The following is a 13,931-nucleotide window of genomic DNA, read 5'->3' on the forward strand; positions in this document are numbered from 1 at the left end:
CTGCTCATGTGCTCAATGCTCGAGCCGCAAAAACTGGCCAGAATCTCCCTATGCGGACTTCAAAATCCACCATCTTGGTGGCACTCTAACTTCCCCGAACTCGCAAAACGAGGCAAAACCGGGCAAACTCCATATGGCATCTCTCTCTAGCACCAACGTCCAACTTCAATTAACCGTACAAAAACATCACATGCCACGTCTACTGATGCGGTCAATTTGCCACGTACCTGGCCCCCACCAACAAACTTCAAACTGGCCATATCTTTTCTGTTTGATTTTGGATTGATGATCGGGAAGGACCGGCATGCTCCACAACTCAAGTACTTCACGTCCATCCACTCACCCCAGATTTGGCAACTTGTCATCACTTGCCCTATCCGTCCGGGATCTGCAAAACCTTCCGACTTTAAACTGCCATATCTTTCACACTGAGGCTCGGATTGAGGAGCCGTCTCGACTAGCTTTTAGAGCAACTTGAACACTACATATAATCCCAACCTTTCGAACACCTTTACTTATCATCCCCATTGGCCCCTTTTGGAGACTTCTTGACCTCAAAAACCACCTTAACCATACACTTCAGCTAGCACCTGTCTGCCGAGGGCTTTCACATTGGCTTTTGCACTCTACATGCACCTGTATACACCCGTAACCTGTGCGGAGGCTTTTGCACTCCGTCATGCACCTGTATACACCCATAGCCTTGCTCCACACACTTGCCAACTCTGGCTAGCTTTGGTTGCACCAACGTCCACATATTGTGGGACATCAATTGGCTGGAACTCTGACTGTCTCGCATCCGGAGGCCTGTCCGGCACTCTGTCGTGTGTTGTAGGGGCCACTCTCCTTCTGTAGAATTGGTTGGTTTCCTGATGTCTATCATCAAAGGTGGCTATTTCAAAATCGGGATACTAAGAAACTCCAACCAAAATCCGATTTTTAATGAAGAGAGGGCAACGCGCTGCTAGAAAGTGAACTCCTTCTTTTGTTTTGAAGCAAAAATAAACAAACCTCTGCCCAAGAGGATAATCCAAAAAAGCTTCTTTATAGGGCCAAGAACGACCTGCACCCAACCTCTGATAGAGTTGCCTTTCATCCAGGGCTAGGTGGGTCCGACCAATTTGCAAATAGTGCCTTGTGCCGCAAAAGAGTATGTGATTAGAGATCTTTCTGTGAGCCTCTTCATTGAACATTGGTGCAGCCAGAGTGTGACGACCCTAGCAGAGGGCACAGGCAGAGATGTGTGTGCTCATAGATGTATGGCAGAGGGCCAGAGCAGCTACAAAGAGCTTGTGCAGGCAAGTGACAACGGATATGTATGGTTGATGTGGTTTACAAGCCAAGAAAGGCTCAAAGAGGGGCTAATTTGAGGAGCAGACGAAGGAGGTTCAAGGTGCAGTCTTTGGGCCTAGAAATATAGAGCTTGAGGTGCTGAAGGAACAGATCCAAATGACTCGTCCAACAGAGCTACGGAGCCCAAGATATTGGAGTTTCAAGGTGCAATGTGTTGCAGATCCTCGCAGGGCAGGGCAGCTGGGGACACGTGGCCCAAGGTGATGTCAATGTATAGACGCGTAGTGCTAGAGTTATGGAACATGCTCGTCTTTTCAGATTGCCGATCAGAGCTATGGATTGCAGGTTATGGCCAGTTGAAGTTTTGCCAGGGGCCACTTGACCACATGGCAAGTCGTGCCTTCTGGCGTTGTTTCAGCCGCGACAGAGTTCGAGAAGGTGCTATGCAGTGTATGGAACGAACAGGAATTGACTGCTTGTCAAACGAAACCCGGAGCAGAAAGTTATAGCAGTTGGAAGATCGGGAGCTGCTCGGGATTGGTAGAAGATGAAAGTTCATGTTTTTGCGGCCTCGGTTCGGGGTCTCGAAGAATCTTGAAGTGCGGGACAAACAGATATTTTTGAAGTCCGGGATGGTGGCTCTCGGTTAGAATTAACGGCCCGGGGTTTGAGAAGCCAGGCATGCAATGACACTACTTGCAAGTTGGGGGGGAAAGAGTGATTTTTCTCAAAACAATTCGATGGACTTGGAGTTTTGGAGGCTGTGATGCTAGAAGGCCGCCATGTGGCACGGCTAATAGGCCCATATGCCCAGTGGCAGGGCGATTCGGTAGGACATAAGACCTAAGCGGTAGCCATTTGGGGTGTGTATGAGGGAATGAGAGCTCCTGTGGTGCTTTGGCGATGGTAGCTCCCCTTGAGCGCTGGCGATAGTGGCCCTTTAAGGCGTTGTGTTGGTGGTGCTCGCAGCCCTGCGGGGGCGCGCAGCGCTGGGATTTTGAACAGTCGGTGGCACGTTGGCGCCTCGCGGCGTCCGGTGGCTCTGGGTAGGCGGTACAGAGTGATGACGGAGTGCACCAACGGCACCGACAAAACCCCAAGTAAACAGTGACTTTCCACGCACTTAGAGCACTTCACAAAACCTGGCGAGAAATTACATCACGCTAAGTTCTCTATTTTTGGCCTCTAATTTGCACCAAAACACCTGTTTGGTAATTCCCTAGCTTCCCCGAAGCTCCTGGGACTTGTAGGCATCAAAATTGGCCAAAACCCTAAACCTACAAAAAAATACAGCAAGCTGTAATTCTCTGTTTTGTGCTCCAATTTGCGTACCGATCACATTTATGGGTAGCACTCAAGCTCCCGCACGTGTAGGGTCACTTGTCCTTTAATTTAGATAAGATTCCTCGCAGGAAATCGGTGATAACTTGCAGTTTAGGTGTGAAACTCTATACCTGCAAAAAAACACAGCAGGCTGTAATTTTCTGTTTCGCATCATTAGCAAATACGTCTACGTGTGTCTCAGAAGCTCCCGCACGCAGTGGGACAGTTCTCCTATAAATTGGACGCGTTTTCACGCGAGAAAACTCTCCCTTTTCGCATTCCTTGGCAATGGAATTGTGCGTACTTCAAGGGGATGGTTCTTGTACAGAAGGCTCTTCCCTTGGCAAACGCGCATAAAACCACCAGAACTGTACATGGTCATCTGAGAAACCCAACTAGAGGGGCATTACCGTATGCGCAAAGGGGAGAGAGAAATGCACGAGAGCCAATCATCGCGCTGCCTGAGACAAGGGAGAAGGCAAGCTTTCCATTAAAGCTGTGATCACTTGCACCCACTACTCACACACACACTATGGAGCACAATGACTCAAAAATCAGCCCCTCATTTTTTGAGCACCCCCTCTTGGGATGAGCTTTCTGGAAGGGTGTGTGGCCTGCAGGTTGCTCTCCTACTGCCATGTGTCCAGTTTGCTCCTTTGGTTTAATTCCTAGTTCTACCAACTTATAAAGTCCGGTAGAGGGGCCTAAATGACTTTAATTGAGCCTAGGCACTTCTTTACTAGTCGGATTCCAGTGCCGATCAGCCCAACCATCTCGTCGATGCTTGGTCGTGACTCCTGCGGGCGGGTGAAACTCTCGGCCAACGGCCGTTTCACACTGGCCACACAATGTCCGAGCATTTGTGATTTTAACAAGAGGGTCCCAAAAATTAAATAAAAATCAAGGAAAAGAAACCAAAAAATATACATAGTGGTTGTCACAGTCTCGTGACACAAAATGTATGCATGATGTGGAAAATGTTACTCTATGCATAGTGTGGTTCAAAGGAATTGCACAAATAGAACAAGCGGACATGAGGAAGCAAAACGACAAGGGCGACCCCCTCGAAGATGCCATCCAAAAATGCAAAAAGGAAATGCAAACGACCATCAACAAAAGCAACCCCAGCCTCCTAGGCACGATAAAGACACTTGAGGATCGGGTGACAGCCCAAGATGAGGAGATTGCACGACTCAAGAAGGATCTTGAAGAGGTGCGCTCACAAAGTGCGCTCGAAGAAGGGGAACTTCAATCATCGGTACTGGAAGAGCTCAACACCATAAAAGGGCAAGTGCGGGTCATCAAAGAAGGGGAGGAGCAAAGTAAAGAAGTGACAACTTCTTGGGTCGACATAATTACAAAAACTCAAAAGAAAGCGGATGAGGCCGAGAAATGGATTGAGGTCACAAAAAAAGGGATAGGCAAAGAATCAACCCTCACACCCACCATCATTAACTTGACACTAGCAGAGGATCAAAGGAGGCGTGTGCGTTCCTTACATGTGAGGATTACCGGCCTCAAAGACCAAGATAAAATTGAGGAAGAGATCAACAAACTCATGATTATGATGGGGGTTACTACGCCAGCGCATACAAAGGCTTGGCGAGTAGGTAACAAGAAAAGTAAAAGCAAGGGGGAAACTCCCAAGGCAAGAGCGCTTATCCTCCACTGCCCCTCTCTGGATGCAAAAAAGGACTTTTTGAAAAAAAGACCCACTCTTAAGAAGACGTGTACTTTTCTTGGGGACGACCCCACACTCTCGTAGATTGCTCATATGAAGGAGGTAATGCGAGAGATTAGAGCAGCAAGGGAAAAATGGAAGACTACTTTTTATAGAGATGGGAGGGTCGTGATAATGGAGCAACGCTCCACACGACGGTGCGTGACCTATGGGACTGAATTAAAGGTGGTTGTCTGAAATTGTAATGGATCTCTATGCCTTGATGTAGGTGCCTTTGAGGATAGTTTCACTAGGAGGGACATCATTTTCTATTCTGAGACACATCAGGCTATGGGAAATCCATGCCATGGATATAGATGCGAGATAGCTTGCAGACAAGAGACACGATCAGAGAATCTCAGGAGAAGCAGCAATTTTATTCAGGGAGGAGTTGCAACCATTGATACATATAGCACGCAAGGATGAGTAGGCTAGGTACATATGGGTGAGATTGAAGGCACACACAGGCAGATATCTCTACATTGCCATTTGTTATTCTCCTCCTAGTACGTCAATATATGCACCACCTAGAGGACAGTCCCCCTTTTCTAATTTGGATGATGACAAATGGGAGTTTTCCAGGGATGGTGGCATTATCATACTGGGAAACTTCAATGCTAGGACCGCCCACCATCAGACAGTACTCAACGTGTCACGGGGATGGGCACCACGTCCCAACGGAAAAGAACAGACTGAAAGAGATGCACGGCACACAAGAGGCGGAGTGGCGGAGTTCCACCCCAAGAGAGCATTGGCCCCAAACGTTGGCGCCCCTTTCGGTATTTCTTTATATTGCTTTAACTCAGTACATTGCCGGTACTCCATCCTTTGCACCTTCACGCAAAAACATGCCAGAGAGTGAGCCCTTAGCTCATATTTAAAGGCCCTTAGCCTATAAAAAGCAGTTTACATGAAAAGCTTCAAAGTCAAAAGCATTTGGCCTCAAAAACTCGCACTAAAAGCTGCCCAGCATAAATCACGGAAATCCATACACCCACCACGTCAACATCTACTAGCACAATTTGCGGATGTCCGTACAGTCTACCACGTGGCACTGCAACGCAAAACGTGGACGTCCATACAGTTGCCACGTCATCAAGCTCCATGCAAATCTTTGTGTGTGTGCGCGCGCGCGTGGAGGTTTCACTTTATTTAATCTCTTTAGGTCACTTGGGCCCCATCGGACGGGGTCCCATAAGTTGGTGGGAACTTTTCTTTACAAATAGGCCACTCGGAAAGACTTTATAAGTTGGTAAAACTTATTCTATTGCTTCTTCTTCTTCTGCTGCCTCTTCTTAGGGTTTAGGTTCCTCGATCGGGATCTGTAGGTTGGCTCCGTTCTTTAGTGGCTTGACACGTCAACAGTTTGTGACAATATGATACTTCAGAGATGTTACAAAGATGAGCTTATCCAGACTATCACAAGATGAGAAGCACACTGAGTATGGCAGATACTTGATAGATATGGGGACTGCACATGGATTGGCCATTTTGAAAGGCCTACAGAGATTTCCTACATCGAGAGGTTTCACATGTTTTCCACACCGACATGGGGCTAGCACAATGGATTATGTTATGGCCTAGCAATGTCTCATTCCATCCTTTCAGGATTTCATGGTGGGCACTAGGCCAGTTCGAGTAGCAGTTGATCATGCTATCTTGTCTTTCACTCTCACGTTTCACTTCAGCACAGCTCCACTCCACTAGGAGAGGTCTCCACACACACTCGATATACCTTCATGAGGGAGACGGATTCCGTGTACATGGAGGAGATATACAGGCAGCTATGCACTCAAGAGCTAGGACGGACACTAGATGAGCTTACTCAGATACTGACAGAGACGCTCCATGATGCATCATTAGAGGCATATTCCCACAGTCGGCCTACACGAAGAAGATCTAGGAGCATGCCTAGAACAACTGATATGATGAGGAGTGTAGAGAGACGAGGATCAGATTGCAGAGGGAGGTCATCATGGGTACTATCACACATAGACAGTCACAGATTGTCTTTCGCCCGCTAGTGCAATGAAAGAAGAGGGCTTATACATCTCACATAGAGCGCGATCAAAATAAGTTGTTTACAAGTCAGGACTCGTGCGAGGTATGGAGACTATTCTATAAGCATTCACCACCACCAACCATAACCTCCACAGAGACATGGGGGGAATATGCCACATCTCTCTACACAGCATCACGGTAGCCACCTTTGTCGGACCCACTAGAGACATGCCCTGAGACATATACTTTCTTTACTGTCGAGAGGGTAAGGAAAGCCATTGACAGGATGAAGCCAGGGAGAGCACATTATCGAGATGGTCTAATAGCAGAGCACTTCATCAATGCCAGAGATACGCTTGCAAAGCTTCTTGCTATGATGTTTAATCGAGCCATGTATGAGGGTTTTCTTGAGACTTGGAGTATGTCCACGATTGTGCCTATTTTTAAATCAGGAGATCCCATGATTCCCGGAAATTATCGCACCATCATGGTTGGTCACACATTGGCTAGGCTGTATGCATCTATTCTTGAGAAGGAGCTCAATAAATGAGCAGAGAGAGAGGGCATACGAGCATCAGGGCAGGTGTCACGATTGTGACGTATTCTTGTATTACCTTCTTCACTTTATTCTTTTGCAGATACGAAGATGCACCCCCGATTCTCCAAAGGATATGTCTCTTAGCCCAAGAGTCGCACCTATTCGGCGAATAGCCATGCCTCTTCAGCGAATGGCTACACCTTTACGTCGAAGGGTCACGACTCTACAGTAGAGGGACACCACTATTGGCCTAGAGTCATGTCTTTTGACCTGTGGTCATGTCTGTTCATCGTGTCTCTTCAGTTTCTATATAAGAACGCCCTTGTAACACATTTCAATCAAAAATCAAACACAGAGTCTTCTGAGTCTTGTCTTTGAGTCAAGTTCAAGTTTCTTAAGTCTTAATCATGAGTTTAAGTACTTAATTAAGGATAAGTAACTAGAATCCTTATAGTGGTATCAGAGCAATTTTTTTCCCGGGACCTGAAGGTTGTGAGCCTCTCACCCTCACCGCTACACGCTAACCCTCTCCCGGAGTTACATGGAAGCAGAAGAAAGGTGGTACACACACACAAACGAGCATGAGGTAACATGAATTTTTATGTTCCAATTCTATAACGAAAGAACCGAACACAAATGTGTGTCGGTTGCGTACACGGTGCATTTTGGGAACCCGTCTGTTGGTGCCTCTTCGAGTGCCCTTTTATCGAGTAGTACCCCTCGTACTCGCACCCCTTCACGCGCAAGGACAAAAGACGGCCCAAGAAACACCCTTCTCCCGTGCTCGCACCCCTTCCCCTCCATGACATGTACCCCTTTGTGCAAATCAATGGGCTGCTCGGCTGAAATTTTCACGCGCCCCTTCGCCGGTGCTCACACCTCTTCGCGGAAAGCCATGCCCTTGTGCAAACCACTGGCCTAAAATCGCTGAATCGCTGAATTTCTGCGCTGGGCCAACTTGCTAGGCTAATTTGCTGAATTCGCTGGCTGAATTGCTGAAACGCTGGGCTGAAAACATTCACGCGATCTGCTGACAAACATCCCACGCTGGCACCTTTTCGCTGGCTGAATTCTTCGCTGATGTTTTAACGCATCACTCCAGCAGCACAATACTTTTAAAAATCAGCCCAAAGGTTTTCCTTTAAGTGACTGGCCAGCCCTTATTTTAAATCCCATGTGAACTCACTCACTTGATCCCCCAAATAAACTAACTTTTTTTAAAAAAACCCACCAGATCAAAATGAATTCCAACATTTGTTTACAATCAGCGCCACACTTTCTCCCACTCTTCCGCGCTGGCCTTGTGGGCACTTTGCAGCTCGGGACATTTCGCCGTCATGGCCGCGATGACTTTCTTGTTCCGATCCCCTTTTGCTCGTAAATAAACGAGCTTCCCCACACAGAATTGCCGGTGTAAGGTGGCAGCAAAGGATCCAGATCATCCTAGCTCAACATGGGAGACGACCAGTCAGAGTATTGACTATGGAGGATATTGATGAGATTCGGCAGCGACCGATGAAGGATCTCATCTGATGATTTGTATCTCATTTGTATCACTAGTGATCTGTATCCATCTTTGTATTAGCTTTGTATCAGCTAACCCATTGTATCAGCCCTCACCCCATCACCCCTCCCCACCTATTTCGTTTCACTTTCAGTTTTTTGGTTCTTTGTACTTTCTAATATCTATACTCGGACGTTGTATCAGATTCACCAAGTGTAACTTTTTGGTCTCATAGGTCACTTTGCCCTCCTGAGACGTTAATATACCATTTCATTTCATCATCTCTCTCTCTCTCTCTCTCTCTCTCTCTCTCTCTCTCTCTCTCTCTCAGTTAGAGATTGAGATTGGCAGATTTAGGAGAGTACAAGCAAAGACCAGGACTGTCAGTTGTGTCATATAGAGCCAGAGATAGAGTTACATCACATTTGTCATTGTCCGGTATACTAGGAGAGACGAGGCCACTTTCACTGTCTATTCAGAGAGGGCTTTGGAGTCTAGACCGCTGGCTAGAGTCATGAGATATCAGGATCAGAGATGCCTCGGGTTGTTTTTGCTAGAGCTGCACAGACACAAGGAGAGTCTCTTGAGAAGATCAAATAGTGGGAGACATTCACAAAGGGAGATCATTGACTTCTTTAGAGCAGAGACTCGGCAGCCAGATGAGAAAGCTTCACAGCAGACTTCAGAGCCCACCTATACCAGAAGTATATTAATTGACAAAGCCATTGAGCTTGGGACGCCCACGTCTACGAGGGCCACCACGACATCGAGGGAGGCTCCATCAGAGGATCAGGACTATTCTAGCACAACATGGGAGACATCCAGTATGACTATTTACAGAGGCGGACATTGGCAATGCTCTTCAACGACCGATGCAATACATTCTCGAACAACGCCCGATGTCGCATCCTCGGACATTGATGATCATCATCATCATTTTAGTTTTACTTTACTGCATCTTTATTTTGTACCCAAACATTGTACTAGATCCACCAAGATTGTATCGGTTTGGTCTCATAGGTCATTTTGGCCTTTTGAAGATGTTTAATATAACATTTCATTTCTATTTTTATGTTACCCGGTCATTTTGGCCTTTTAAACACGTTTCCTCAAGCCATAGTCCCAAGGGAATGCCATTTCAAGCCCTTGTTCGCATCCCCTTTGATGCCAAGTAATGTGTTACAAATATTTGAGAAATAGGCTTGTGTAGAGCACACTAATAGATTATCATGCCCACTAAGGAGATAGTCTAAGGTTGATTTCTAAATAACTCTCATATCTTAAACACTTACACCCCATAGGTGGCTACAACAAGCCTAAAGAAGGCCTTGCACTTGCACTTTAACAAAAAGAACTGCATTTAAGTTAATTACCTGTAAACCTAAAAGATACCAGCATGATCCCACAACATGAGCTACCAGGAGAAACAACAGCAAGTTAATGAAAAAGTTAGACCAAGCCGTTTCAAAAATGAATCCTGTTGGTGAGTTTCCAGCAAGGAGTGGGAAAAATCGTAGCATCCTAGGAAAGTACTGCAAGAGGACAATGACTCTGAGAAGGTTCTTTGTGAAGTTTGCAGCAGTTTCCTTTCCAAGAACGCCAGGAATAATCACCCAAATCATAATCTGCAGAATTTATGTTTTGATAAATAACATGGACACTGATGAATACTCAAAAAGGACAACAACAACCCACAGCAGCACCATCAACGACCTCAAATAGATCCATTACATCAGGGACATGCTCTTCGAAATAAAAAGAAAAACTAACTGTAGCAGGACAGATATTGAAAGCTCTACGAGCTCAGATAGACTCAACAGTCAACAGAAGCTCAGGGCAAACAAATTTTTCAAAGTAGAGCATCCTTTGATGGTTGACTACAGCCAAAACCTCTCGATTTGACCTCATCTTTGCTGATACCATATGATCTTCATTTTCCATTAATCTCCACCTCCTTGCTTAGCCCTTCAATCATGTCTCCTTAGGAGTCAAATGTAGCTGTTCCATCCATCTTTGCTATATTCACCACCGCCCACCCACACCATAGGATCTTAGGCTACTTGATTGGACCACCTAATCCCTACGGCCCTATCCAATTCTTCCGATAGTTTTGATGTCATCAGATGATGACATGGAGGGTAGGCATGTAGCACAACCAACGGACAAGGAAAAGCTGCCAGTGGCAAAGCGCTGGGATAAAGAGATACAAAAGCCACTTGCACTAAGAGAAAAGCACACAGAGAGAAATGCAAGGAAATGAAATGTTTATTTACATCTGCAAAGGCCTTAAAGACCTATGAGACCAGAAAACTACAGCAGCAGCAGCATGAGAGAGAGAGAGAGAGAGAGAGAAGTGCTACCAAAAAAGCATGAGGGAGATCGTTTATTTGAGGCCAGACTCGTGCACATATGCTTTTTCTCAGCGTTTGGTGGTCAAGCTTTTCAGTCAAATGTTTTTTGGAGCGTAAAAACAAACCCGAGGCAGTCAGTTGTGAAAAGATTTAGAGTATTATCAAGTGGGCAATCTTGGGGAGAGTCTGAGAACTTGAGAGCCAGAGGAAGTCTTGTGTAGGGTGCGCAAGCAAAACCGCACTGTCCGCCCAAGTTTTGAAGTTTTCAAGATTTTGGGGTCAATGGTTGTGCACAAGTTAAAATGACTCCTGACTGATGCTGTATTTATCCTTTCTAAAGTCTGTGGTTTGCGAAGTATTATTGGAAATAAGATTCTCCGAAATGTGTGTTTGGTCCAAAAGCGTCAGGCTTCAGTTCCATTGCCAGGTCACAGACAAGGGAAGAAAAAAGCGCATTCAGTTACAAGAAATACAGTGGTCTGAGTTTTTATGCTTAGTTCTGCCAAGTCTTAACATCTGGACTGAAAAAAAATACATATGGTTTTTTTCATTGTGCAAACATTGCATGTGCATTCAATCTTTTCTAAGTTCATTGATCAAAAATTACTGCTTTACTATAATGAGGTCCATCCATCCTAGAGGTCTTAGGAATTGTTTCCCACCACAAGAGTCAACAAGCGATCCAAAACCACAAACCCCATACAATAGGAGTCCACCCAAGAGGATTCATCAGTGAGCCGCCTCACAAGAGGCCCATCACGCAATTTGTATCCCTCAAACATCCTGCACTTCTGTTCCCAAGCAAAGACAATAATGTTATTGACAGGCAATCATATCTTCAAGTTACATTCACCTTCTTAAATGTACAGTATAAACTACTTTTGAAAATGAAAAAAGAAACCCGCATCGGTTTCATACATCCGATTTCTCTCTTTCTGTAACTTGTGCACATTGTAGCAAGCCAAGCATGATGTGATAATATAGCCTCGATGACCTTGGAAGAAACCACAAATGGAAATATTTTCTAGCCTTCAATAGAAGGGCCTATCAAAGGCAATTTTGATCATCAAGTCATTGTGTATCTCAGCGCCATTCAAAGCTACTGGTAAACGAAAACTTACGCCTTAATGCGGGACTGCAGCCAAGCTAACTGTAGGCGAAAAAAGAACCCCATGCATGTGTCTGTGCAGATCCCACAAAATTTGCTGCTTCAAATTACCTGAGGTAAAGGCAGAACGACAACAAAATCAAGAATAAACCATCCAGTAAGGTAATGTTTGATAATATCTTTAGGCTTGTCGTTAAGTACTCCTGAGCCTACAGATGAAGGCTCTATGTAAGCCAAATGACACTGCATAAACATGAAACACAACCATAACGTACATGTTCATTCTTTACGACAAAGAATATTGTAAATTGAGAAGTGTACCTGTAATAGCATGTGACAAAAATAAACTAGATCAGTTGCACTCCGCAAAACAGTGATTGCTTTTGCAAAAGCAAAATTGAAGTAGATGCATCGAAAGTCCTATCAATGGGAGCACCAAGAGATTTTGCAAATAAGAGATGGCCTTTATCCCAATCCACAATTATGAAAACCTTCCTCCCTCAACTACGCTTTCCAAGAAACTCATTTTATTGTTTAAAAACCTTAGTAAAAATTTAAAATTCCAATGATTGACATTATTTCAAAACATGAAAGAGCATGTTTGGCACACCATTGTGATGGTTGGTGATGAAAAGTGAGAGAGGAAATTAATTAAATTCTAAGGCCTTTTTATAACGCAATCCCACAATAACTTTTGTCACATAATCCGGCTAGCATGCTATACCCGTAGCATCAAGGTGAAAGTGGCGAGTGCCGCAGAAGACTTGCATATTTGAAATTGGTGTTCCGCTCACTCAACATACACCCAACTTTTACCGAAGAGGTATAGTGGGAGCTTGCAAACCCAACAACAATATTGAGGGATTGAGATTCCGCATCAACACCACAACCCTTAGATAAACATTTTCCATTTGCATGTAGACAAACTATACAAGAGGGATGAAGGAAATCTCGAATGACACCTTCCCAACTAGGAAGCATCTACTATAGAGTGCTCACAAAACGTAATTGTACACTAATGCAAAATGCGTGAAATGTGGATCCATAAGTTTACACGGTTATTTCTCACAATGATCTACAAGGCCACAAAATAAGTCATGCTTGTGAGTTAAATGTATGATGCCACAAAAGAGATTCTCTAGACCATAAACAAGCACCCCTTCTGACGTACCTTTGTTGAGCTCATAGTGCTCCAAAGACTTACAACATTTCATCCAAACTAGAGGGAGCTATACACGTATAAAGTGTGACATCAGCGTGGGCTCTATGTGCTACGTGAGCATGCTACTTCAACCCAGAGCCAACCCATAGACTAGCAAATCCTAGCGGAATTCTTGCAGGCACCTTTGTGATCCTATTTTCCGGACTTGCATGTCCAGATAGATCCATAAGACTAGTTAGAACCCGTTACATAACCCTCTCAAATAGTTGATTGTACAAGGAACAATAGATGTCTGGCGGCGTAAGTAAGTAGTTTGTGTGGTTGTTGTCATGTGCCAGTCACTATCTTCAAGCATGATGGTGCAAGCGCGTGCATTTCTGCGCATTTGCGTAAATAATCGACTTGAAGGTGACTTGGCACAATTTGAAAAGCCTTTAATTAAATTAGAAGACATGAATTGTATACTTCTTGGTAGGCCTCAACCTAAGTTAGTGAAACAGTATGCCCTTGGGCCATCTCTAAGGTCAAGTAGAAGAGGAACCTCTGGTACCTCAGGGCCCCCGAAAGCACTTCTCATCAATTACGTTTATAGGAGGAAGAAGAAGAAAGTGCAGCCAACTATGGTGCCCTGTAGAAGCACTATCCAAGCATGCCTAGCACCTTTCCCTGAGGCAGATCAATTGAGGAGCGAGCCTATTGTAACCGGCCTACGAGACCACAAGAAGGCTGTAAACCACAAAATGGAACCAAGTATTGTTGTCTAAATTTCTTGCAGCTTGATGACACACACTTCTTATGACTTGTCACCTCTAAATGGAATCCAACACTTCGCAAGTAAAGTGAAATAGAGAGCGAGAGAAAAACCAACACCAGATTGACTCCAAAGATTGGTGCCCCTTTTTGTATATCTTTAATGTTCATGTCAAATGCA

General features: G+C 44.9%; 1 protein-coding gene across 1 annotated transcript in view; it reads right to left on the bottom strand.

The window, feature by feature from the left end:
• The window catches only part of LOC147461523 (putative cyclic nucleotide-gated ion channel 20, chloroplastic), a 192,183-nt gene that overhangs the window by 77,017 nt on the left and 101,235 nt on the right, over positions 1 to 13,931 (bottom strand). The window contains exons 3-5 of the mRNA XM_086509051.1: positions 12,160 to 12,258; positions 11,950 to 12,081; positions 9,753 to 10,004 (exon numbers count right to left, since the gene is read on the bottom strand). Of these exons, the coding sequence (XP_086365177.1) occupies positions 9,753 to 10,004; positions 11,950 to 12,081; positions 12,160 to 12,258 (483 nt within the window). The remainder of the gene's footprint in view (positions 1 to 9,752; positions 10,005 to 11,949; positions 12,082 to 12,159; positions 12,259 to 13,931) is intronic.

Source organism: Adiantum capillus-veneris, chromosome 3 (assembly GCF_014529385.1).
Source record: "Adiantum capillus-veneris isolate H3 chromosome 3, ASM1452938v2, whole genome shotgun sequence".
Lineage (NCBI taxonomy): Eukaryota > Viridiplantae > Streptophyta > Polypodiopsida > Polypodiales > Pteridaceae > Adiantum > Adiantum capillus-veneris.